Source organism: Drepanopeziza brunnea (assembly GCF_022702325.1).
Source record: "Drepanopeziza brunnea f. sp. 'multigermtubi' strain 214-2 chromosome Unknown ctg1, whole genome shotgun sequence".
Lineage (NCBI taxonomy): Eukaryota > Fungi > Ascomycota > Leotiomycetes > Helotiales > Drepanopezizaceae > Drepanopeziza > Drepanopeziza brunnea.
In genome coordinates, this window is record NW_027094064.1 from 127,677 (window position 1) to 152,600 (window position 24,924).

At 50.2% G+C, this 24,924-nt stretch overlaps 9 protein-coding genes across 9 annotated transcripts; 5 read left to right on the forward strand and 4 right to left on the reverse strand.

The window, feature by feature from the left end:
* Positions 1–1,447: 1,447 nt before the first annotated feature.
* Positions 1,448–3,505, forward strand: L3040_000017 (uncharacterized protein; the record flags this gene model as incomplete). Its single annotated transcript, XM_066154981.1, has 2 exons — positions 1,448–2,147; positions 2,214–3,505. The coding sequence occupies 2 exons, from the start codon at positions 1,448–1,450 to the stop codon at positions 3,503–3,505; spliced, it is 1,992 nt and encodes a 663-aa protein (XP_066013051.1).
* A 3,033-nt stretch (positions 3,506–6,538) lies between these two features.
* On the reverse strand, positions 6,539–8,385 carry L3040_000018 (uncharacterized protein; the record flags this gene model as incomplete). The annotated part of the gene is made up of 3 exons (XM_007295039.2): positions 6,539–7,748; positions 7,923–7,956; positions 8,079–8,385. The coding sequence occupies 3 exons, from the start codon at positions 8,383–8,385 to the stop codon at positions 6,539–6,541; spliced, it is 1,551 nt and encodes a 516-aa protein (XP_007295101.2).
* A 3,288-nt stretch (positions 8,386–11,673) lies between these two features.
* Positions 11,674–12,077, forward strand: L3040_000019 (uncharacterized protein; the record flags this gene model as incomplete). The annotated part of the gene is made up of 3 exons (XM_066154982.1): positions 11,674–11,720; positions 11,810–11,936; positions 12,012–12,077. 3 exons carry the CDS (start codon positions 11,674–11,676, stop codon positions 12,075–12,077), a joined length of 240 nt encoding a protein of 79 aa, XP_066013052.1.
* A 141-nt stretch (positions 12,078–12,218) lies between these two features.
* Positions 12,219–13,853, forward strand: L3040_000020 (uncharacterized protein; the record flags this gene model as incomplete). Its single annotated transcript, XM_007295041.1, has 1 exon — positions 12,219–13,853. The coding sequence occupies one exon, from the start codon at positions 12,219–12,221 to the stop codon at positions 13,851–13,853; it is 1,635 nt and encodes a 544-aa protein (XP_007295103.1).
* A 1,075-nt stretch (positions 13,854–14,928) lies between these two features.
* On the reverse strand, positions 14,929–16,502 carry L3040_000021 (uncharacterized protein; the record flags this gene model as incomplete). The annotated part of the gene is made up of 4 exons (XM_007295042.1): positions 14,929–15,030; positions 15,078–15,242; positions 15,305–16,334; positions 16,486–16,502. 4 exons carry the CDS (start codon positions 16,500–16,502, stop codon positions 14,929–14,931), a joined length of 1,314 nt encoding a protein of 437 aa, XP_007295104.1.
* A 230-nt stretch (positions 16,503–16,732) lies between these two features.
* On the forward strand, positions 16,733–17,105 carry L3040_000022 (uncharacterized protein; the record flags this gene model as incomplete). The annotated part of the gene is made up of 3 exons (XM_066154983.1): positions 16,733–16,735; positions 16,786–16,992; positions 17,061–17,105. 3 exons carry the CDS (start codon positions 16,733–16,735, stop codon positions 17,103–17,105), a joined length of 255 nt encoding a protein of 84 aa, XP_066013053.1.
* A 344-nt stretch (positions 17,106–17,449) lies between these two features.
* L3040_000023 (uncharacterized protein) lies at positions 17,450–18,586 on the reverse strand (the record flags this gene model as incomplete). Its single annotated transcript, XM_066154984.1, has 4 exons — positions 17,450–18,048; positions 18,095–18,229; positions 18,278–18,509; positions 18,557–18,586. 4 exons carry the CDS (start codon positions 18,584–18,586, stop codon positions 17,450–17,452), a joined length of 996 nt encoding a protein of 331 aa, XP_066013054.1.
* Positions 18,587–18,853: 267 nt separating this feature from the next.
* On the forward strand, positions 18,854–21,744 carry L3040_000024 (uncharacterized protein; the record flags this gene model as incomplete). Its single annotated transcript, XM_007295045.1, has 3 exons — positions 18,854–19,688; positions 19,736–20,058; positions 20,110–21,744. The coding sequence occupies 3 exons, from the start codon at positions 18,854–18,856 to the stop codon at positions 21,742–21,744; spliced, it is 2,793 nt and encodes a 930-aa protein (XP_007295107.1).
* Positions 21,745–23,536: 1,792 nt separating this feature from the next.
* Positions 23,537–24,028, reverse strand: L3040_000025 (uncharacterized protein; the record flags this gene model as incomplete). The annotated part of the gene is made up of 2 exons (XM_066154985.1): positions 23,537–23,784; positions 23,881–24,028. The coding sequence occupies 2 exons, from the start codon at positions 24,026–24,028 to the stop codon at positions 23,537–23,539; spliced, it is 396 nt and encodes a 131-aa protein (XP_066013055.1).
* Positions 24,029–24,924: the final 896 nt, after the last annotated feature.

Here is a 24,924-nt window from a genome sequence, read left to right on the forward strand (position 1 = left end):
GAAGGAAGGAAGGAAGGATGAAAAGGAGTACGAAAGGAAAGCATTGTTGTGTAGTAATGTTTAGATACCCTTAAGTTATTGGTATTGGTCACTTATATACGTATGTATGAATACATGACGGCGCGGTGCCGTTGACGGGGAACTAGGTAGGTTCGAGGTCGTGCATTGGGTCGGTGCCGAAGAGGCATTCGGGGCTGTTGACTAATCGGGTATCTCCGTTGTGAGCCTCTTTTGGAGGCAGTCGTCGTAGCGATCTGCTCAGCGGGGTTCGCGATATGAAGAGGAGGAGAGAATTGGGAGAAGGGCTGTTGAAAGCTGAAGCTTAAAAAAGGGGGGAGAAATAGTAGTACCGTAGTTTGCAGGCTCCTCAGTACCGGTCGTCGGTCGTCGGTCGTCGTCTGTTGATGGAGTGAAGACGGAGATACCGCTACCTACGGAGCGGAACAACTTCAACCAGCGAGAGTTCATGCAACGACGCATCTGATCTGACTTCCGACCTGGCTAAGGTACTTAGGAAAGTCTAATAGAGCACGCAGTGCCGCCGAAACGTGGTCGACCGGGTCCGGCTGGTCCCCTCGTGGTTTTGCTGCAGGCTTCCCTTGCTCGCGTTTGAGGATCGAGATTTACGTAGTACGTACTAGTACTAATAGTGTTATGGGGGTTGGTTTCATTCCATATCGCAAAAGGCAATAGGTGGTGTATTTATAGATCTCTGTATAAGGTACTTACCTATACCGTAGTACTGTAGTAGTTGGTTGTTGTTGTAGTGCGTGCAGCCACGTGATGCATGGCCTGTCCTGCCCAGTTAATAAGGTCCGAAACGTCGGCCCTACGGTAATACAGTCGTTCTTGGGTAGACCCCGTGCTTAAGCGTGCAGCCTAAAGCCCTATAGTAGTAGTCATAAATGTAGTAATAGATGTAGTAATAAATGTAGTAATAACAAGATAATAATTCATCTAGCTCTCTAAATGTCAGACCCAGTTTAGCTCCATAGATTCGCGAGCGGTGAATTCTGAATGGCTTAAAGCCCTGTCAACTCCACTGCACAGACTAAATGCTGGCTCAACGATACTGTATTACTGGTACTTTTCAAGGCTGAATGAATTCTTGAGTACTGTATACTATATAAGTTGATCGGTTTAAGACCTGGTAAGATCCCTTGCTAAATGATACTTTCGACATGTATTCCTGGGGGGGAAGAGTATCGTCTCTACAAGGATGATGTGGTGTGGAACTTCTCGATTATTCAATTATTTCCTCCCCTCCTCCAACATTGCGCCGCTCACTCCCACTCTCCTCTCCTCGCCTCTCCTCGCCTCTCCCCTCTCCCCTCCTCTCCTCTCCTCTCCTCTCCTCTTCTAACCCTCCTTCCAGTCCTTATGATTCTGCTCCTCCGTCAGTGGTGATGTTGGTGTCGACGCATCTCTCTCCCCGGCTCGACTCTCCATGCTCGACATCCGCATCTTGAGGCTCCTGCCCTACGTGGCCTGCGTGCTCTCGCTCTTCACCCTCACCTCGTACCTTTACTCCAACGAGTTCGCGCACACTCACCGGCTGTCCACGCCGACGTGGTGGCCAGGTGCCGACGGCAATGCCCTGCACAATCCAGACATACCGCTCCCGTCGCCCGAGGAGGACCACCACCCGATTATCGGACTGCTAGCGCGCGCTGATCAAGAATTTGACGAGCTGCTGGTGAAGGAGACCTTTGACCTGCCGGCGGCGGCGCAGCGTTACCGCGAGCGCAGAGGACGGCATCCGCCACCGGGCTTCGACAAGTGGTGGGAGTATGCGAAGGACCACCATGCGATCATCGTGGAGGACTTCTGGGACCAGATATACCATGATCTCAATCCCTTATGGGCGCTGGACCCGGTCCAGATGTTGAGAGATGTGAGGATGCAGATGAGCCAGATGAAGGTCAGGAAGGGGAAGGTCAGCCAGAAGACGGATCATTTCTGGATGCCGATCTGGCAGGAGTTGATCCAGACTGTGGCGAAGGGGCTGCCGGACATGGATCTCGCTATGAATACTATGGACGAACCGAGGATGTGGGTGCCGTGGGAGAAGATGGGCGAGCACATGGAGCATGAGAGGAGTGGGAGAAAGCTGGTGGACAAGAGTGTCCTGACGGATAAGTTCTCTGGTGAGTGGATGGATGGATGCGGCAATGGAATGCTGCTCAATGGCGGGCGGGTGCTAATGGGTATAGACTTCGTCGAATACAATGCGACCGCCGAACTCATAGAACAATTTCCGTGGAACACAGCAGGGTCCATCTGGCCTCGAGTCGTGGCTCCATGTCCGCCTGGTAGTCCGGCGAGGACGTGTCCCATTCAGACCGACTTCTCACAGCCGCCGAACATGACTTTGGCGCATACGGGACCTCATACGCACCAAGGCTATGTTTCCAACTATACACTCTCGATGTCGATATGTCATCAACCAGATCTCCAAGGTCTGCACGGCTTCTTCATCGAGAGCATCAGTATAGCCACAACCGACAAGCTGTTCCCCATGTTCGGGAGCAGCAAGCTTGCCGAGGGATCTGAGATACTAGTCCCTCCTACGATGTACTATAAAGGCGATAAACGTTTCACGTCAGCTGAAGATGCTGCCGTCCCATGGGACAAGAAGACGTCGACTATGATATGGCGAGGCCTGGCATCAGGTGGCCGCAACAGAGCCGAGAACTGGAAAGGCTTCCACCGACACAGACTCGTGTCCATGCTGAACGGGACCCAGGCCCTCCTAATGCCCAACTCCTCCTCCTTTATAGACATTGCTACACTCCCCCTCGAACCCTACAGCCTCTCCACCTTTACATCTCCTGACCCCAACGAGCGCGCCCAGGCCATGGGCGAATGGCTCAATTCCTTCGCGGACGCCTCCTTCATCGACCTCTCCTGCTTCCCGAAGCAGGATCCCCCATCCCTAGGCTGCGAGTACACAGACCACCTCTTCGCGCCCAAGTCGAGCATCAGCCTGCTCAAGCAACAGGCGCACAAGTACCTGCCCGACGTGGACGGCAACTCCTTCTCGGGGCGCTACCGCGACTTCTTGCAGTCGTTCAGCGTGCCGCTCAAGGCGACGCTGTTCAAGGAGTGGCACGACAGCCGGCTCGTCGCATGGAAGCACTTCGTGCCCGTCGACAACCGCTATATGGACCTGTACGGCATCATGGAGTTCTTTGTCGGCACGGGCACGGCGGACGGCTTCCACCCAGAGTCCGCGCCTTTGGATGAGAGGAGCGATGAGACGGGCACGTTCCGGACGAAGAAGGGGGGCCGGGATCGCCTGGCGCAAAAGATTGGCGCGGATGGGAGGGCGTGGGCGCTGAAGGTGCTGCGGAAGGAAGATATGCAGATCTACATGTACCGGCTGCTGTTGGAGTATGCGCGGGTGATGGACGTCAAGCGGGATGTGCTGGGCTGGGTTGAGGTTGTGGAGGAGGAAGAGGGGGAGATGCATGGAGAAGGGGCAGCGAGATCCACGTCTAAATGATTGGATGAATCGGGTCGGTGGTACCTGATGTTTTATTTCAGTGCTCATGGGCGGGAAGCTCTGTACAAATTTGTTTTTCCTTCGCGACATAGCTTACGAATCGGCAGGGTGGTCAGGTGGCGTGGGCTAGGTGTACCTGGATATCATGGAAGGGTCTCTTTCTTTGTCTTTATCTCTTGTCTTTGGAACGGCCAAATGGAGGGAGTGATGGGGGAGTGATGGGTATATGGACAGGCTGGCTCGGATCGGTAGTACCCAGGCTTGGGTTGGGTTGGGTCGGGTCGGATATAGGAGCAAATTTTTCTTTCTTCTCCCCTACCAGTTTCCACAGTAACAAACACGACTCTACGCGTTGCTTTGTGATGAAAAGGCTTACGAGAGGACGAGGTTTCTGTTCTTGTTGTTGTTGTTGTATTTATTTACGTCGGGCGGGTAGCAGGCGAAGCCTGCCGGCCGCCGCCCTGGGACCTCCTCCCATGGGGTACGGCGACGTGCTTAGTTAGCTAAGGAGTTACATACAAGAAGGCCCCAGCACGCAATCCAAGGTGCTGCAGCGAGAGCTACTACTATCTCGTCTGCGCCCTTTCCCTACGGCTAGGATGGATCACCGCGAGAGAAAATCTCTCGTCAAGGGAAAACCACAAAAAAAAAAAAAGAGAAAGAGTCAGTCAGGCAGGTACAGACTGCTGTAGCCAGCTTGGAGCGTGGCTGTGCGGGCTCGCATAGCGACCAGTATCACGGCCGAACCGGAGCCGGCCGAAGGGTTTCTGTTCTTGAAAAAGAAAGATGGGTGGAAATTTTTCTCGGAGCTGGTGGTCTGCTGAAGCTCGGCTCGGCTGGGCGTCGTTTACCGATTTTCGGGCCTTGGTTTCGAGAGATATTGCGGACTTGTCAAATTGGTTGTATCTTGTACTGCTCTATGCCTTTCACCCATATACATCTTTTTTCAGTGCGCGAGGTGTTTTCTGTTGTTGTTTTTTTTTTGTTTTTTTTTTGTGTTTGGGTGTGTGTATTTATGTGTGTGTGTGTGTTTGTTTGTTTGATTGTGTGATTGATCTGCTTCGACTTCCGCTCTTGGATCTCTCTCGCTCGCTTCAAGTGTGTCGATAGTATGTATGTCTAGATGATAGATAGATAGGTGGATAGGTAGGTGTATATATATATATATATATATAAGTAGGAAACAACCTCACGACTTCAGGGCCCGCCCTGATCTGATGGAGACGGGGAAGAGATGAAGACGCAGAAGGATCGCGATGAGCGGAAAACACCAACTACGGGATTTCATTCTAGCTGTCCTATCCCATGTGTGTCACTTCTCGTGGCATGGGATGGATGGATGGATGGATGGCGGGAATGGATTGAGAAGAGGGCGGGAACGGGGGTTGCGAAAACGACGAATCCGCTTTACTGTCAATACACTAGTAAGTAACACAGGTCGGGAATGGCGACCAGCCTGGTACTCGGTGTCGAGTGCTCATTCCGACCGATGCGTTCTCTCATACGGGTTTGTTGGGTTTCAGTGGTGTTGGCATAAAAGAGAGAGGGAAGCCTGTTCGTCTACCCTGACCGAGGGTCTTGGGAGTTGAAACACCGCAAAATCACGTCCTTCCTTTCTTCATGTGGCGGTGGGTTTGCAGAAAGTGTATCTTTATACATCCTCACCCACACACGTATAACATATATATATGTAAAGGGGATAGATATATCACACTAGGATCCCATATTAAAATCCGGCTTTGGCATACCTAGATATGATTACGACGGAAAGGATAGACATGAGAAAGAGGCTTAAAGAGGGGTGCTAAGCAGATCAAATGACAGATAGGATACCAAGGAGCGTGGATCGAAGGCTACCTGCCTACTTACCTATCTAACTACCCCATTATAAAAAAAAAACATGCGCGCTGGAATCCCCGTCGCTCGATATATCCAAAGACATTCCCCTATCCCCTCTCTGACAAGTGATTGATTCCATGACCTCGAAACTCCCAACACCAGAGTTACGAGCTCTTGCTACCACTCTCGATCCTGCGGTGAACGCGACACGAAAAACGTCGTGGCATACATCCAAACTAAAGCACTCCGTCATCTGCCCCGATCAATCATCAAGTGCTCTCTCTTCTACCGGTAAGTAACCTTCAATTTTTCAATCCTAGCCGTATGAACAGAACCAGAAGAGGTGTCCAGACAAATGAATCTTAAAAAAAGGTTGAGCCTTCGGTGAAGAAGAAAATCGACAGATCGACCTCCCTGCGCAGGTGACCAAAATCATTTTTAGTATCGTCCTGGAGAAGAGAGAGATGGGTGGATTGATGGTTTAATATTACTTCGTGTATCCTTCCAAACGGGTGGCTTGTGCGCCTAGCGCCCTATCCAAATTCACCACCACCGTCACTACAAGGACCCGAGATCTATAGCTGAGATACGCTGGTACTAAAGGCTATGAGGCATGGCTTATTATGCTCTACTGTTGGAGAGCATGATCCCTACAGGATAAGAGCCTTTTTACTCGCTGCATCCCATCTTTTAGCGAGCAGCCATCTCGCGTCCTGGTTTCTTTCTAGGCTCGGTTTCTCTCTGATCCAGCAGTTTGACTTCAACCCTTTCGCAAGGTCCCTGCTTATTCCAGGCGTTGGAAATGTAACACGAGGTGAGAGAAGTGAAGCAGGTTTTCGCGAGAGCTTTGGTTCAGCTATATTGAGAAGCCAGGACCTTGGAATCACTTTCGTTACATCTCATCGTCTATTCCTCACTTCAGCAGGACAAAAGATTCAGAAACTTGTTCTCTCGGTAATGAGGGAAATACGTGTATATTTGACGGACGTCGGAATTAGGGAACGCATAATTAAAACCACGACTAAATAATACCGATACTGATCAAAAGCCAGAGCTAAACGAGTGTAAGGAGCGCAAGGAGCAGCCAAGCCAAAATAACGTAGCCAAAGCAACGTAGCCAAAAAATCGAAAGACTCACTCAGCCAATCTCAAAGTCTGTCCCTCCCTCATTAAATATACCATTCACTCACCTCTTCAAGGAGAAACGCTCCTAGCAGTGGTGTCCAAGCCATCCCAGTCTTTCCCAAAGACAGCCAGAAGATTCCTTGCGGCAATCTCACCTGTCTCGAAAGCACCGTGGACGCAACCGTTCCCAGTCTGAATACAGTGCTCACCAGCGAATTGCAGTCTACTGCCACGATGCTCATCCAGGGCATTAACGAGCATGGAGGCATCGTCTCCCGTCTTCTCGACGCTGTAGCTGCCGTAGCCCGCGAATCTGTCCGTCGTCCAGTGCGTCGTCTCGATACTCAAGAGGTCAGGAAGATCTTTGTAGGGTTCTGTACGCATGAGCTTGAAAAGAGGCTCGAAAAATGCGAAGAGGACTGCTTTGTCCGAGATGGCCTCGATGCGCTGGGTAAGGGGTTCTGCGATTTGGATGCACAGTTCCTTGGTGCCAGACATGATCCAGAGGTTCGAGGTCACAGTCGCGTAGGACAAAATGGAGGAGTCATCAATTGGCGTGCCAGGAGCCAGAGGAGCAGGGTAGTAGATAAACTGGTCGTTGTCTTTGGGCCAGAAGACTTCGGAAAACTCGACGAAGACCTTTCCAAGGGCACCATAGGAGAAAGACCGGATTCCTGCCTGGATTGAGGCCGGCATTGGAGGCGAGAAAGAAATGGCATCGCGGTGGAGACAGCCAAGGGGCACCGTCACGAGCACGGCATCGGCGGCCCAGGTGCTTTTCTGGCCGGTCTCTTTTTGTGAGTGAACTGTCACGGAGCCATCAGTTGTTCCCCAGCTGATGTGTTTCACTACTTCGCCCAACCGGATCGTATCCGGATTCTTCAGGAGAGGCTCTGCCGTCCAATTGACAATCTTGTCATAGCCACCTTTCATGTAGAGATTTCTCTCCGTCAGAAAATAGCTCAGATGCTTGGATGAGGCTTGTTCGATGGACGTTCCGATCCACAGCTCGACTTCCCGAGTTGCTTGCGGCGCCCACTTCCGTTCCGAGGCAGTGATGAGCGGGTGTTTTTCAACAAACTCGTCGACGAAAGCCTTCACGGATCGATCCGCAGCGTTCGGATTCGCTGTGTAGAAATGCTCGACATAGTCGGCAAACTCGTCAGCAACCTTCTTCGCCTTAAATTGAGATCCGGCCCTGCCATCGCGAGTATAGTAAAGGGCTGCACCATCATCGTAGTAATACTCGATGCCGAGCTTTGGAATCAGTTGGACGAGCCTGGATGACAGACAGATCAGTCAGTCAGTATCCTTGCCATGAGCGGATGATGTTTCGGGTTGGGAAAGGAGGGTTTTGACAATGCCTCGGGATCAGACCGGATGATAAGGGAAGGGAAGGGAAAGGATATGGATATGGATGTGGGTAGTTCTCCCCATCGCCTGCCTGCCTTACTTGTTCTGGGAGGTCTCGTGCATCCATGCTGCTCCTAGAAGTCGAGTGTAAGCACAATCTTGCCGGGGAGAGGATCAACAACCCACATTGTGTGGTCAAGCCGTGACGGCCCAACCACCCACAATTGAAGATATTGCCTAGTCTAGGTATATTTACCAATGTCTTTCGCCGCCTTGCCTGGTTCGCGAGTCGTCGATATCCGTCCCCCGATCCGGTCCGGCCGTCCCTCGAGAATGGTCACCGCGACTCCATGCCGCTGCAGAACCGAGGCCGCACGCAGTCCGGAGATGCCGGCGCCGACAACCACGACGTGCCGTTGACTCGAGGCCTGCTGTTGACTCGTGGGAGTCGTGGGAGGCACAATAGCTGCTCGATCGGCAGTGGCAGAAGCGATGATGGCGGTCTTCTCAGGTCTGGTGGCATTGACGGCCGATAATTTGGCAGAGTGGGAATTGTTGGGCATCTGGGCCCCAACAATTACTCCATTTGGAATTCGATGACGGTTTACTTCTTGGTTTTGATTTAAAGCGCCATGAACTGATATGGATAGAGTTGACATACTGACTCAACATCTGCGTAGGTAGTGAGGGTACGGGCCTCGATGGCGGGGGAATGAGGAAGAAAGAGGAAGTATACTGTGTTATGTTGAGAGAGAGATGTATATCAATTTGGTTCAGCAGTTCGGAGTTGAATGGAAATCTCGATGTGTGTTGATGTATTTGTTGTTTGATGGGGGAGACAGGTAGGTAGATAATGGAAGAGAAGCTTGAGATAAGAAGTCGGGACGCAGCACTCAGGACTCCGGAGTGAGTACAAGAACCAACTGCCAAGCTTGAAGGGATATGGAGATCATTTGATCGGCTTACGTAAACGAACGAACGTACGTACTCGATGCGATGCTGATACCTACTACTACCGGTACTCCATACTTATCGATGCCGAGGAAGAAAGGTCTTACGGGGATGCTGATCATCATCATTGGCGACGACGACAATCTATGCTACAACTAAGTACTGATCGCCAGCTTTATCGCCCGGCATCTTATCACTCACCCACTCTTTCTTATCGCTGACCAGTCAGTTTTCTAGAAACCATGGATGCATACGTATATGGAACTACGTATTACAAAAAAAGAAAATATGATTATGACGTTTGACGTTGGACGCAAGGATAGAAAACCATACACCTACTTCAAAGAGACGTCGAATGGAATGGTCGATCTAGAATCTAGTTGATCAACTTACAGAACCTGAAGCAGAAACGATGCTATCAAATCATACACTGGCTGCAACACCCAAATCTCGTTGCCGGACTATGATGTCCTCTTTCATAAATGGACTGCGAGCTCTGATCTCTTTGCCCCATTTGATCTTATCCCCACGGGCAAGCTGCTGAGGAAAATGAACCTACCATCGACCTATCAGTCGGGACTTTGGATAACGGTCGATCAATTCCAATCGGAGTATCTCCTGAGACAGTTGACAGAACGACCGAACCGAGCCTGGACCCGTGGAGTTGCAGTAGCGAAGACCAATCTATATCCTCGCCTTTACCCGAGCTCGCTACCCGTGAGCATCATATTGCTGGCTCGGGGCCGAATGCCGGGGCGATTTGGGCTTTGACTGACACCCCATATCCTCTTGTTACACCTATACCACCGATTATAGAATATATCAGCCTTAATCAACGGTTCAAGCCGGTGCTCGACAGGTGTATGCATTGTGGGCGCATCATCGATCTTCCCACCACGGACTATTAACTCTAAGACAACGGGGAGTTTTGCATCATTCCATTGACATTCGACCTACGGATAAATCCGTTTCGATATACCGTACAGATATCGATCTGGAGCCGACCTTTCTAGTTCATGCGGTGATGGCTTTAGCGGGCCATCACGTCAAGAGTACCTCAGCTTTGAGTCATCGCTATGAAGCGCTTCAACTCCTTCGCTAGAGTCTTCACGCATTCAGTGATGCAGAAATTATGTATTCTATTCTTGACACAATCGCAATTCTATTCTCGCAGGATATTAGTCAAACCTACGTTTGCCTAAAACTATGTCCAGATTAATGGTGGATATTAGAAAACCAAGTCCATGCTTGGAGATTGGAGCACACATCTCGTGGGAGCATATAACATCCCGAAATCTTGGTAGTCTCAAAACATTAACCATTTCCTCTAGGATCGAGGCTCAGATAGGGATACTCACCTGGTATGCGAAGCTTGATTAATAGTTGTCTCTGAGTGCTAGCTAACGTGCCAGGTGGGATGCTATAACAGGTCTTCTGTCTAGTGAACACTGCGTTTTCTCTTACACATACTTCGATGCTGTACTTTCCAGCCAGCATAAATGAGAGTGGGATTTTTTTGGACGATGTGGGTGTTCAACGAGTCTCGCAAAGATTGTAATGCAGATAGCACGTCTCAGCGCAGAGAGGCAAAAGGAGTCCTGGACACTGGATTTGGCATCCAACAACATATCCATCTCGGACATTGAGTCGTCGCTTGGGTCCTGGCGCCACGTCCCCGCTGCGACAGCTCTCCGAGACGAAGATTCCATGCACCAAGATCAGGATGTTATGCATTGCTCCGAGGCATGGAGAAATGGCCTTCTTCTTTACATATTCAGGGTCTTTAAGTGGGAACTTGGAAATAGCGTCCCGACACATATCTTGTACCGTGCAAGGCTTATCATGGAGCACGTACTCTCGTATCGCGACGTCAATATGATGTCCAGGCAGGCCTTGTTGCCACTTTTCCTTGCCGGCTGCGAGCTGCGAGATCGATCAATAGAGACGCAGTTTGTCAAACTCTGCTCCATCTGGGGATGATTGGACTCGATATCATATGTTCCGCGACGCAGTACCTCTGCTCGAAGAAGTCTGGGCCGAGCAGAAGGTAAAGGGGTTCGATAACGTATGGAGGAGGGCCAGGTCGTGGATAGACAGCATACGTCCACGGCCGCTCATCCTTTGAAAATGCGACTTTGTTTTGGCTAGATCAGGAGGCTTGTCCAGCCCGCTTCATAGGCAGTGCCAGGCTGGTTAACAAGCCAGTCAGTCAGTCAGTTTATGTTCCAAGTAATTTTCCAGAGATTCGGACTGGAAACAATCCGGAACGTTGCATCATGTTCCGTACTTGCTTTATCTTCGGGCTCATGCCATGCCCTTCTCTCTTCACTTGAAGGTCTCTAGATCTCTGCAGATCGTCGGAAGATCTCTTCTGATACTCATACTCCCTTCTTCATCCACCTCACCCATGCCCCGCGTAAGAGTGTCAAGTGTTTTGTTTCCCAGATCTAAAAATACTGCTGAGTAATAAAGGGTAGAGAGGTAAGTAAAAGTATTTATTGGGTTTCGGACGTCACGTTCCGATCACACTACTTATGATACTAACCTGTAGCAGCCTAGACTGGGCTGGGATGCACAAGCTTTCACCTCGTCGGCCGGTCGTCTTTCAGATCTTATTCCCCCCTATGAATACATGTCGAAAGTATAATTTTGCAAGGGATCTTACCAAGGCTGAAACCAATCAACTTACGTACCGGTAGTATAAGAATCCAGCCTTGAAAAGTATCTTTAGGTCAGTGTTTAGTCCGTGCAATGGAGTTGACAGGGCTTTGAGCCATTCAGAAACCACCACTCTATAGACCGGGTAGACAAGCTTTCTGTCCATCTCATCTTCCCATAACTCTGTACACTCACTACCGGTACATCAACAGATTCTTCATACTTCTCGCGAGAGCAGGCAGATGTCGTCGACGAGAAGGCCTGTCCCCGTCCTCGTGGAGGTAGATCAGTAAGTCCGTAACGATATACTCATCGGCTACAGCTTACTGCTTACGGTGGTGTAGTACCGGTATGACTGACAACGTCGGTGTCGGACAGGCCGAGGCAGGATGGATCTCGGCGGATCCACCTCTTCGAACTCTCTGACCTCTCCGACCCCTTCCATCGGGCGGGCACTAAACCACTAAAGTGCTGTACGTACCAGTACTACTGTATACCGGTACCGGTAAGTAGTATGGACGGGGAGAGAGCTTATCGCTACCCGTGACAGGAAACCTAGCTAATGCAGCAGCTGTGTCAGTGCCCTATCTGTCGCTCTGTCTACCTAATTGGATGCAGTCCATATGTCCCATCTTCTACCAAGTAGTAAATCGCAACTCGATATACTACGTAGAACGACAACATTTGCTGACCGGAGGGTGCACCGGTCCCATTCTGCCTCCCGTGGCGAAGCAAGCAAGCAGAGTGCCGGCCGGATACTGATACATATACACACCCCATCATCACGATGGACGATCAAGTCGAGATGCTGCCCGGCACTTCGCGTCTGTTTGAGGACCATGCGCATGCGGCCATCTCCCACCTCAAGAGAGACGGTGACGTTGTCCTCGCGCCCCAACCGACCGAGTCGCCAAACGACCCTCTCAACTGGTCTCTGCCCCGAAAATACCTGCACGCGATCCTCCTGTTCTTCGTCGCCGGTTTCACCGCCGGGACGGCGAATGACGCTGGATCTGCCCAGGATGGGATGAACGCTGAGTACGGCATCTCGTACGATGTGATGAACACGGGCGCGGGGGTTCTGTTTATCGGAATCGGATACTGGACATTCTTGGTCTCTCCGGCAGCCTCTCTGTATGGGCGACGGGTGCCGTATCTGATCGGTATGACTTGGGGGCTCATCGGCGCAATCTGGATGTCGAAGGTCAGAAATGCGAGCGACTCGATATGGAACCAGCTCTTCGTGGGAGCCTCAGAGAGTGCCGCAGAAGCCAATGTCCAACTCTCGCTATCCGAGATCTTCTTTGAGCACCAGAGAGGAAGTGTGATCGGCATCTACGTCTTCGCTACCAGCATCGGGACTTATCTTGGCCCGCTCATTGCGGCCTATGTGGCAGATCGTCTGGGATGGCGGTGGATTGGCTGGCTGTCGGTCATTATCTCGGCCTGCACCATCGTCGTCCTCTACTTCGGACTGGAAGAGACCATGTTCGACCGTGCAGCCCACGTCACAACCGACGGCGCGCAGAGCAGCAGCAACACCACCGGTCCCATAGCCTCCGGAGACGTATCCGATAGCGAGAAGGCGACGGCCCGAGGCTGGATCCAGCGATCCCCGTCCGATGTCATCGGCGCAGACGACAAGCCGAAAACCTACTGGCAGCGCATCCAGATCATCACGCTCGCCCCCAATGTCAAAGGCACGGGCTTCAAGCAGTACGTCTCCCGCCTGTGGCACACCCTGCGCATCTTCGGCTTCCCAGCCGTCATCTACTCGGGCATCCAATGGGGCGCCCAGGACGCCTGGCTCACCTTCTACATCACCCTCGAACAGGACAACTGGTACGGAGCGCCGTGGTTCTACTCCACAATCGGCACGGGCCTGATGAATGTGCCGTGCATCATCGGCGCCATAGTAGGCTGCTTCTGGGGCGGCTACATGTCCGACCGCTTTGTGTTCTGGATGGCGAAGCGCCGCAACGGCATCCGCGAAGCCGAGGACCGTCTGTGGATGATGCTCCCCTGCGCCGTGTGCTCGCCGGGTGGTATGCTCATCTTCGGCATCGGTACGGCCTACGGCTGGGCGTGGCCTGCGCCGTACGTCGGCCTCGGCCTCATTGGGTTCGGCTGGGGCTGCGCGGGGGATCTGTCCATGGCGTACCTGATGGATGCCTACCCGGAGATGGTCCTCGAGGGCATGGTGGGCGTCTCAGTCATCAACAACTCCATCGGCTGCATCTTCACCTTCACGGCCAGCACGTGGTTAGCTAACAGCGGGGTGAGGGACTGCTTTATCGCGCTGAGCGTGCTGGATTTCTTCTTCATCGCCTTGACGGTGCCAATGGTCGTATACGGGAAGGCGTGCCGGCGGTGGACGCTGACGCGGTATCTGAATTTTGTGAAGATTAGGGATTCCATTTGACATTGTAGTATGTGTGGGTTCTCCGCCTCGTTGAGAAGATCATTCTGGCTCCAGGGGCAAGCGGGTATTGCATAGGCTGTTGTATTGCACTAGTGGCTTGTGTCGGTCGATGTTTTGAATCTAGATCTCATACCCCTGACCGCCGCTAGGCGTATCTACTTGTAGCAGGCACCTAAAAAGAGGGAGATGAGTCGGCCTATTTAGGCAGGGACCTGAAACACTAGCACTGAAGCGTGAAGACAGTCGACTTGCCCAGATTCTTGAGGTGGGTTCTTGATATTGTTTACTTCTCTTCCCTTCACTGTTATCATATGATGACACCGGGAACATTTACGTAGCTAGCCCGCTACTGGTCCGAATCACATCGTATCATATCATACCATCTTGCCTCCATTGCCATTTTGCCCGCCATAGACTTGGATATCAAGCGTCAAGCGGACTGGGCTATCTGCTTACATACGGGCAGTACCTCGCTTGCAGCTGGGATGGATGAGACGAGACGTGTAGAAAGGGGGCTGGTTGTACGATACGAGTATGCGTAGGAGCATGGCTAGTAATTGACGGTTCTTCGTACACGTTTGCGGAGAAGGTGATTTGATGTGAAATGATATGATGGGATGGGATGGGATGGGGTTTGAGTGAGCTCAAGTCAACGTATGCGAAGGAGACACGGGTATGCGTGTGTGTGTGTTTTGTGTGTGTATGTGTTGGAAAAATATGGAAGCAGATTGGAAAAAAAAGAAAAAAAAAAGGGAAAAAGGGAAAAAGAACGGAAAAAGAAAGGAAAAAGAAAAAACAAGGCAAAGAAAAAAAAAATAAAAAAAAAATCCAGCAGTTTGCGGATAGAAGGGATATTAAGAGGGAGACAAGTCATATCGTCGTAAAAGCGCCTGGGAACATTTGTCCGTAAACACAGCATTGAATACGATGCCAAACCAAGGTCCCGTCGGTAAGAACGCACATTGACGCTAGACTAATGAACTCGGGCGGATCAAACATTTATTTATACCCATGTTAGAAAAATATGTTCATTTCTCGATTGCGATTCAATCTCAAATCCACGCCCACGGTAGAGTCACGAGATGATCTCCATGCCCTCAGCCGGGCGGAAAAACTCCAGCATCTCAACATGGTCATGACATCCCCTCTGCTCGAAAACTTGCTCTTTATGCAATGCCTGCACACATTAGAGATCTCTACGGCGTCGCTTCAGAGGGGACTTACATAGTTCGCGCGGTAGCAAGGCAGGGAGCAAAAGTACTCAACATGGTCCTCCTGCAAGCAAGACTGGCAGACGCCAGGCTGCAGGTCGGAATCACCCGGTGGACCGATCTCGGGGGCAAAGATACAGTTCTCGGACATGCATGTGTGGTCTGGATCATGGGCCTTCTGTTCACCGGTCAGCACGCACGCAAAACCGAGATCCCAATCAGGAGGAAGAAGAAACCTACGAAATCCTCCTCGGCACAACGCGTCGAGCAGTAGAACACTCGTCCTCTGTCCCCACCCTTTCGATCATGCCATTCACAGATGGCACACTCGGTCACCGTGCCACTCGAAATATTGATTTCTTCACCACATGTTACCAGGGCGCAGAGTGCCATCTCCGAGTTTGACGGCCTTTCGCGCAGGCGCTGGAGCCTCTCACGCTTCTCCTCCTTGCGCTTCTTGTTCTTCAGATGTGCGCTTTGAGCCATTTTGATATCACTCAATTTGCCTTGCAACTCTGCAATCTTCAACGCTTGCGCTTCTTCGCCTTCTTTCCGCATGGAAGCTAGCACGGCGTCGTGGGGAGCACCGGACTCGAACATACGGGCGTACTTTGACTTGAAGGTTTTGACAATCGGCAGATCATTCCAGCTGCTGGTGCAATAGTACCGGATGTAGATGTCTGCTCTCTCCTGCGGGGTAGTTGTCAGCTGCAGGACGTTGACCAGGTCCGTAGCGTCCTGGTGGCCGGTGATGATATTGATATTTTGGAGATACGCTGAAAGAATATCCGCCATGGACCGCGGTTGGTAGCTATCTGTAAACAGATCTGACGTCTTTCTCTTGAAGTCCTTGACCACAGTGCTGTCACCGGGCTGGACCGCAGACAAATCTTGCCTCATGTGCTCCCTCAACGCACTATTGAAGAATTGATGGATTTCGTTTAGGGGAATGTTTGGATCCTGGAGACGCCGATTCATTTCTTGCTTGTACCAGGGGTTTTCGGCGTACCAGCTTCGCTGGTCGTTGGAGAGGTAGTAGTCACAGTAGGCGCGGTGGATGTCCCGTTTCTTGCTTTGGCAACGCGGGCAGGAGGGCAATCCGGTGTGGACACCTGATTCGGGTGTAGAGTAGTGTCGCTCAATCACGTTGAGAGTATTCTCGAGACGTATCTTCGCTTCTCTAAAGGCATCGCCGGCCAGGAGACGTCTGTCCAGGGACAATGGGTAAAGGTTCTGTGGTTGCTGAGACTGGATATGCGTCTCAGTGCCTCTGTCGACTGTCAGTAGCTAGTTATATATGAAAAACGAGAAGCAATAATCAAACAGAGAATCCATCAAGCAGATAGTAGCGGGAAAGATGGGAAAAGGACCTCCTTCTGTCACGTGTAGTATCACGTGAATAATAATAGATAGGTACATACTCTGTCATAGCCGCCATGGCGAAAGCTCACGCCGATGTGTGCTCGATTGGTGGTGACGAGAAGAATACACTAAGAAACTTTTGCCTGTTGTTATAGTTATTGTTGTTATTGTCAAGCACCAGTACCGATAACAAGGAATAGTTACGAGAGCCCGGAATAAAGTAACCCCGCCTTCTCAACTCAGTTCCAACATGCCTCGTCCGTTCCTACGCAACCTCTCACTTGCACATTGATACAAACTCGCAAGATGGTAAATCCCACGTATTCTCCTTCTTTGAATATTACTCACCAGTTCCATAGGCAGACAAACTCCGTGCGCAACAACAGCTTGAGGCTCTGCAAGCCCGCTACGTAGGCACTGGGCACGCCGACACCACAAAGTTCGAGTGGACGTCCAACATCCAGAGAGATAGTTATGCCAGCTATGTGGGACATCCGCCGCTGTTGAGTTATATGGCGATCGGGATGGGGGAGTGCAGGGAAAAGGTCCGGGCTCAAATGATTGAGGTGAGTGGCTCTTTTGCCAGGAGAACTTTGGGAAAATATTGGAGATAATATGTGCTGATAGTGAATAGAAAATGATACAGCCTGTTGGCAAGCCGCCCGAGGTGCAAGATTGAGAGATCAAATAAAGGCCAGGCTGCATTATGGTGGTTGGCACGGGGAATTACGAATGATGAGTGGGTAGGGATATGTCAGTCGTTGTACTGTACCGCAAAGGAGCAGATGAAGGGCCTCAGACTGTTGCCAGCATGGGATTGTTCCACGCCGAGGATCTATGCATTACAGCCGACTTGAATGGGAAGCCCTGGCATAAGTAAGCCGGGAGCAACTAAAACTCTCTGACCACAAGTATCATCAGGTGGTCTTTCATGTTTGCATAGCAAGCATTACGTTACTACAGACGTGAAAAGGCTTCCGCAGATAACCAAGCAAATCGACGAAGATAGCTAGGCTTGCGTTCTCATCTCTCACTCCGCCTCCTACTAGGTCTTGGATCTGGCGCCTCGTTTTCTTCTTCTTCTTCTTCCTCTTCCTCCTGTGGCTGTTCCTCCTCGATGCCATTATCCCGATTTTCATCCAATTTTTTGACTTCCATCCCCAAACTTCTCTGGAGCTTCTTGTCCAGGTCCGTCGGCGCTTCTTCACCATAGACTTCTCTCACCAGCCCTTGAATCCCGTTATTCCCTATCTCGGCCTTCCCCCTTGCAGCGACTCGCCAGTCTATTTGCTCTTCATCTACAGTCTTTTCAATCGTCCTGTAGATGTAGCCGTCCTTGGCCATTTTTGCCAACAAAACCTCCGTTTTTCCAAATCCAGTATTGACATCTAAGTTCAATCGTTGTAAGTATGATAAAAGTTTGTGGTCAGGAAGGCAGTCGTTAGGACTGAGTGCAATGAGTGAGACTATTGTGGTACAGATGCCTATATACGAGGCTTCTTTCTCTTCGCTTTCGATATTGGAGGCGGGCATAATGTCAGGGATGCGGTACTCGCTTGGGAGGATCGTAGTGAGAATATACGAATCGGGGGCTTTGGACGTTGCCTTGGCTTTGGACGCAGCTGGCACAATTAGCCAGGAATATGATCGGTAAAAATTATTTCTTACCTCGCTTCTCCTTCATGGTAATCTTCTCCTTGGAAGTCATTTGCACCATCTCCATCCCGAACTTCAACCTCAGATCCTTCTGCGCCGCATCAAATATCCTCTTAAAAGCTCCGCCTCGCTGTTGTTTCCCAATTACTGACTTGTCAGCAATGACAAGATGTCGAAAATGTATCTTTAACACACCTTTCTCCATAATGTCCGCTTTCCTGATATATTTTCGCTGGAACTCGCATGCGAGTGCATATCTCACCAATTTCTTCACCACCTGCCTGTGCCCCTCATCGCTGTCCAATTCCATCGTATCTTCCACAGGCTCTTCTGCTTCATCCTCTTCTTCATCCTCAGAATCTGCTTGCGTTCTGCGCCGTTGGGTATTTCGAGGTGCCTCTTCTTCGGAGCTTTCCTCAGCCTGAGCCTGGCGAATGTTAGTTGAGACGCGATTCTGGGAGGAGTTGAACAAACAGTCCGATGTCTTCGCGCAACTGAAGACATCTTATCGATTGCAAGTAGTCAATCAGTCAAGTACTTGGTAGAAATCCGGTCGACTTATTTGGATAATCGCGTCGTGCCGAAATTGTGGAGGGGTTGAAACGAGAGAGACGCGATTTGCTATACGCGCCCACGCGTGAAAGTTGACAAGGCTTTGAGTTCGGGGAAATGCCGGCCTGGGCCTCCGACTCCAAAAATTATATTGAAATATGAACGGTACATTCTCAGCCTCACAACACGGCAGATCAGACGCCAGTCCACGTCGCCTACATGATTGTCAGACCAGGAAGGACGCCGCACATATGCTTGAGATGTCAACGAGGTCTGGCAAAGCGCTCGATTGCCGTAGCTCGAGTCGCCTTCCAGTCCACCGATTCGCATGTACAAACTACCAACGAATACGATGCCCGAGATGACCAGGGCGACGATGCGGGCCTGGATATACATAGACCCAAGGAGCCGGGTAGTCGCGAGCCGTCTCGACTTCATGGATATCGTGGCCTGAAGAAGCAGGAATTCAAGGAGACCTTGAAGCACAATTCTCTAGGGGACACGGCAAAGGTCATTGTGCTTCGAGACTCGATAGTGAACTGGTACGAACTGGACTCTAAACACTTGGAGCCGCAAGAAGCGGCGCACATCGATATATTAGGCCAGCTGGCCGAGGAAAGAGGGCTGGCTGGCTGGGCAGAAGTGGAGAAGAATATCGATGAATTCAGGCCAGCGAGCGAGCGTCAGACTTGGGATGAGATCAACGAGCTCGTGCAGGCATTGCAGGAGGGTTTCACATCAGGTCAACTGCAAAAGTATATTGAAAATTTCAAAGGCAGACGGGAGCCCGAGGCACCAGAACGGCCTTGGACTACGATCAGGACGGATGCCAGAATTCTACAAGTAACACCTTGGTTGCCAGGAGTTTCGGAAATACAAGATCATTTTGACAACGATCCTTTGAGAGGCTATTTTCTGGAATCGCATACTGCCAAGCAACGTTTGACCCTTCGCTTGCTGCGAGAGTGCTGGATGTTGGAGCTGCCGGAATTAGTGGATGGCATTGGTCAATTTGAAATTCAAGTTAGCTACGAAGACTTGGACCTTCTCCTCCGTAAGCCCAGCATTTTGACTTGTGAGACAACATCCTGACGTTCCTAGTGGGAAATCCTTCGGTTCTGAGCGAGATACATGCGGCCATCCTACACGGTGAGGGCGAAAAGCTGGAAGCGTTTCGATCAAGAAATGTGATCCGGGTTACTTGTCCTCATGTCAAGAAACCATTCGTTGTTCGGGATCTTGACGACGCACTGAAACGCAGTCGGACTGCGACTCTATCTCTAGCGAGCTTGATACCCGTCGGGCCAAAAAAACCGACCCAGAGACAGGTGGACAGGTGGATTCAGAAACACTTCGATGCCACCACCCTTCAGTCCTTGAGTCGTCTAACAAACACCAGCATCGTTCAGGGGCCTAGTGGTACTGTAAGTATTGGCCGAAACTGGACTTGAAAACAGCAAGCTGATAGAATCCAGTTGAAAATCTCGTGCATTGACAAAACTCCCAATGCCGTGGTTTCCAATGTTGATGTTGTTCGGCGTCTCCTGCTGGTCTCTGGTGAAAATTCGAGTAGAAATAAACACGAATTGGCTCGCGACACGACGAGTACGAAAAAGGGGGGATTCGTTGACACCCCAGTGGCTAATGCTCTCCCTTGGAGGGAACAACAACGAGATTGGGGTCGATGGACTGCTCCGACTGGGAAAGAAAAACAGGAACCGTCCAGGACACCCGTTGCTGAGCCCATTATAAAGCCCACGGGCAAAAAGGGACAATCGAAAGCAGAAGCCAAAGCTGCAATCAAAATGCAAAACTCAACTGACCCGATATCAGAGACTTGCTGGGATCACAATTACTTCACAGATACCTCAGCAGTACTAGGCAAGGTTCTGCATTCGTCCCTTGAATCCTCAGATTCTCCTCCGCCGCTCTCGCTCGGAGGGCCTAATCAAATCCAGACATTTGTAACTCAAGTCTCCAACTTCTCTCGACTTGTCAACGATGCCCATGTCCTAAATCAAGGAGATAGGGTCAGTTCCCTCGTCCTCCGATTCCTGCCAGACCCCTTCCACGTCATTACCTCGCGTGTAAAATACGGGAAAGCAAAACTTTACAAGCACCGGCCCATCGGCGCCAACGCTCTTACCGCATTCCCAGCCATCGAAATGCGCTTCACAATCGACGGCGTCTCCAAGAAAGCTGCGCTCAAAAACATCGTAGCTATCGTAAAAGAAAGCAAGACGGACGTCATGCTTCCGCATAACAACATTGACGTTCGCTTCCAGCAACGCACCACAAGCCAGCTACAGCATGAGTCCCAATACCATGACTACGTCGACCCGATTCTAGACTACATCAAGAAATGTAGTCTATCATTCGAAGGCTCCGAGATGTTGCAAATTCCGCCGGCGGTTACACTGCCTATCGCAAAGCACCTTACTCGTGGCGGGGGCTTCGAAATCCTCCAAAAGGCTGATATTGATAACACCAAAAGCAAGAAAAAGACGGACGAACATGTCAGAGGGGTCGAGTACCTCTTTGCCGGCCTCGAAGTCCGCCACTCGATCGCTTTTAATTACCAAGATTGGCGGCTGCTGTACACCAGCATCGAAGCCGGCAAAGCAGGGGGTCGTCGCGCAGAACTTAAACTGCGACCCATTCTAGGTGGCAAAGTGGCGGATGAAGCCCAGTTTGTGGATATGGCGTACCAAATAGCCCACATTGTCGGAGAGCAGGGTGAAGGGACGGGTGGCGTGAAGGCGCAGATCAGACCAGTGGTGGATAAAAACGTGGCCCGGAGAGTTATGGGTGATGGTCTGGAATTACATCAGAGCGGTGTGTCAGAGAACTATGTGAGGAGGGTTGTTGATAATAGGCTCGAATCTCAAAAGTCCACCGGTTGGGAAGAGGCTGGAGGGATGAGGGACAAGGGTGAGGTGGAGGTGGATGCGGTCAAGGAAGGTGAACAAGAGGGGAGAACGGCTGATGGGACTCAAATTTCGGACTCCTTGGAGATCAATACTGACGGTGAGAAGCAGCAGACCGTGTTGGAGGATCAGTCGAAAGAGGTTGAGGATGATCTGAGCAGGATCGAGGATGTCCGGTATTAAGCAGGGCTACTGTGTCCGGACATGTGGGAAGGGCATATTGTATATCCACATTGTAAAATACCAAAAGCTGGGAACACGGGTGCATAGCATTGGGTGGTATACGAGAAATAGATATGGCACCTACATTGTATAGATAGATACTCGTGTAACACCATGGATGTATCTCCTCTCCTCGCTTAGTAAAGAGTTTGAAAAAGTCGCCAGGCCAGGATAGGGGGCGGGAGGTCTGACTTTCGTTCCTGTGGTTCATTTGGCTACCTATTCAGAGCAGGGAAATTGTCCTCTCAGACTAAATCTACATCTTGAATTTTAGGACGAGCGTAGGTACACTGTATTCCCCATTCCTCGCTGCAACACTTAATAGTGGGAGTTGGGACCCTTTCCCTAATGATAAAGTAGGCGAAATAAGTTTTTTAGTACCACGAAATAAGTCTGTCTCCCGTAACGGATTTAAGTAGGATAGTGATTTTTGGGGAGTTTTTTGTTTTTGTTTTTGTTTTTTTTTTTTTTAAAAAAAAAATTCATTGACCCCCCGGCCCCCTCCCCCCTCCTCAAGAAAAGTGGACTTGGCTGACTTATAAAAAATCCGATATTTCAATACGCATACACGATCTCACCCAACTCATTGATTTCGGTTCCTTTAAACACCCAAATATTTGTCTGTAGTTATCACTTGATATAAGTTGTGGATCTGATGGGGAGGTATTGGTTGACCTCTTCCAAAACTCGCTTAATCAATCAAATCGTTAAAACGGAGTTTGCAAAGGCTCTCTCTCTCTCTCTCTCTAAAGAAAACCATGTCTTCTTTAATTTCCTTTTTTTTTTAAAAAAAATATATATATGTATATAGAAAATATAGAAATCCGGATATATAGATACTTTAAAAAGCTCCTTATTTAAATATGTAGTTTCTACTACTATGGCTTTAACATCTTACCAAGATGCACGCGATCAGAGTCGTGAATTTTCCGCTGATTTTCATTAAATTTTCGCTCAATTTTGGTAGCTACCTTTTTTTTTTCAAGTCTACTTTAGGAAAGAACCTTCAAAGTTGTGAGGTCAGCTCTTACTACTAAGCGACCCCGTAGTTAATGATTACTTGCAATACATACTCAATTACCACGATAGGCAATATATAATAGCGCGGCGGTTTATACAAGTATAGTAACTCTTAGATAAGTAGCTGACTTGATGTAAATTAAGTTAGCCGTGTGGTCGTAATGGCTAAGGCGCCGGGCTGTACGCAATCCCGCCGTTAAGGGGTTCCCTGAAGTGAGGTCCTCCATCCAGCCTGGCTGGACACTGTAGACCTATCCCCATTAGAAAATAGTCGCGACGAGCGATTATTTTTGCGTTTTTCCTCACGAGGTGAGGTGTCGAGGATTCCTGAGCCTCAGCAGGATGCCAACGATAAAGATTGAGCTCTCCAGTAGATTGCGATAGACCGTTTCGCGCATGTTCTGGCTCTTTTCATTGGTGTCGTGCGGTATAGGGTGATGATACTAGAAACTGCAATGTGAATTGCAGGTCTGCTTTTGCACAACGATTGGGAATTCCATTGCGCATGGACGACCTAAGCAAGAACCACCCCTGCGTCGATCAATTTATCGAATGTCGAACCAATTGCAGTAATATCCCCATCCCTCTTCTGATATCTTAATTGCCCCAGAACATCCAAATCCTCTTCCCATATAACACCTCCACAGCTTCCATCTAGGAACTGCTCATCAACATCTCCCAAATAGGTGAAAAGATTGATACTTCATGGCTTTCTTGCGCATTGAATTCGCTGTCACAGTCCCATGCCAAATTGAACTCTGTTCTTACATGCGGCCAAGGTCACATATTGCTGGCCTGTTTTGAGAGACTGAACGCAGATGCCGGATGTCGTGCCCGAAGAGGAAGTGAGATCGTTTTCTAGCCCTTCGACCATGACTCCTGGTCGCAAGTCCAGCCGACCTGCTCCCACCAGGTAGTTGGAGTCATCCAAGATACCGGGAGCGGGAGTGATCCTTCTGATAGCCATTTCTGCGCCAATATCTGATGGTTTCCAGAAGTAATTGATCGGGAAGCCATTGACCTTGGCGGGCAATTTCTCTCTCCATCCTGGACTGGGTTACTTAACACCATACGCACGGAAGATCACACCATCCCAACTGATCTTATTGATCTTCCCTCCAAGCACGATGATGGCTTGGAATATCTCGAGGATTGTCGTGCGACTGGGAACTTGGAAGTCGCAGATTTCGCCGTCGACACTGATGCCTAATCCACGACCATGCATGCCTAGATCGACCGGAGGACTCCGTCGGGTTTATCTGTCAGCCACAATGGCAGACCAGCAAGGGTCACTGGCCAAGGTAAGGGGGACAATTCCTTGACACCTATGACAAGGTACGGATGTTGCTACCCTATACTTCGCATGGCTGGGAAAATCTCCCGGATCAAATCCCGCTCAGCGGGAGTTTCCCGTCGGACACTACCATCGGGGTGGCGGAGCTTGAGTGGCAACTCGAGGTTGGTGACTTTAATGGGAGTCTGGCTGGACATGAAATGTTGTCCAGGGGCTTGGAATAGCGGGTTTGGGTATCGGAGTGACAGAAGTCGACTTGGGGGGGATGGGAGGAGAGGGTCTGGGAGGTAGGGAGAGAACCTGGGGATCCTTCCGTGCCACGGAGAAGCACTTTTGCGACGGATGACGCTGGTGATTGCCCTGTGAAGAGCCTGATGGAGACGGAGTTGCCATGCCTGCTGTTGCTGAGGGGTTTTGCTATTGCTAAGAGGTTTTGTTGTGGTTGTAGAATAGCAAGAGAAGAGAAATTCTTCGAGAGGAAGGCATGCTTAAGTAGGTATCTTTGCGATTGCGGTTCAGGCTGGCATTCACTGAGCGAAGAGGCTATGACAAAGGTGGGCGACTCACTCACACGTAGCCTCCCGTCCCTTCCATTTGTTTCTAGGATGAAGTCCGAGTTTACTGGCGTTGAGCGGAGTTGAGTCATTTCATTCATTCGTTGGTTTGAGTGAGTGAAAATTCATAGTCTAAGGGCTCGTTGGGTTTACCGTTTAACACAGGATTGTAAAAGCTGATTGTAAAACCCAGGTTACACAAACCCTAGATCGATTATACAACCTAGCATATAGAAGCTGATAATTGGAAGCGAGCGACACTTAGTGTAAAGA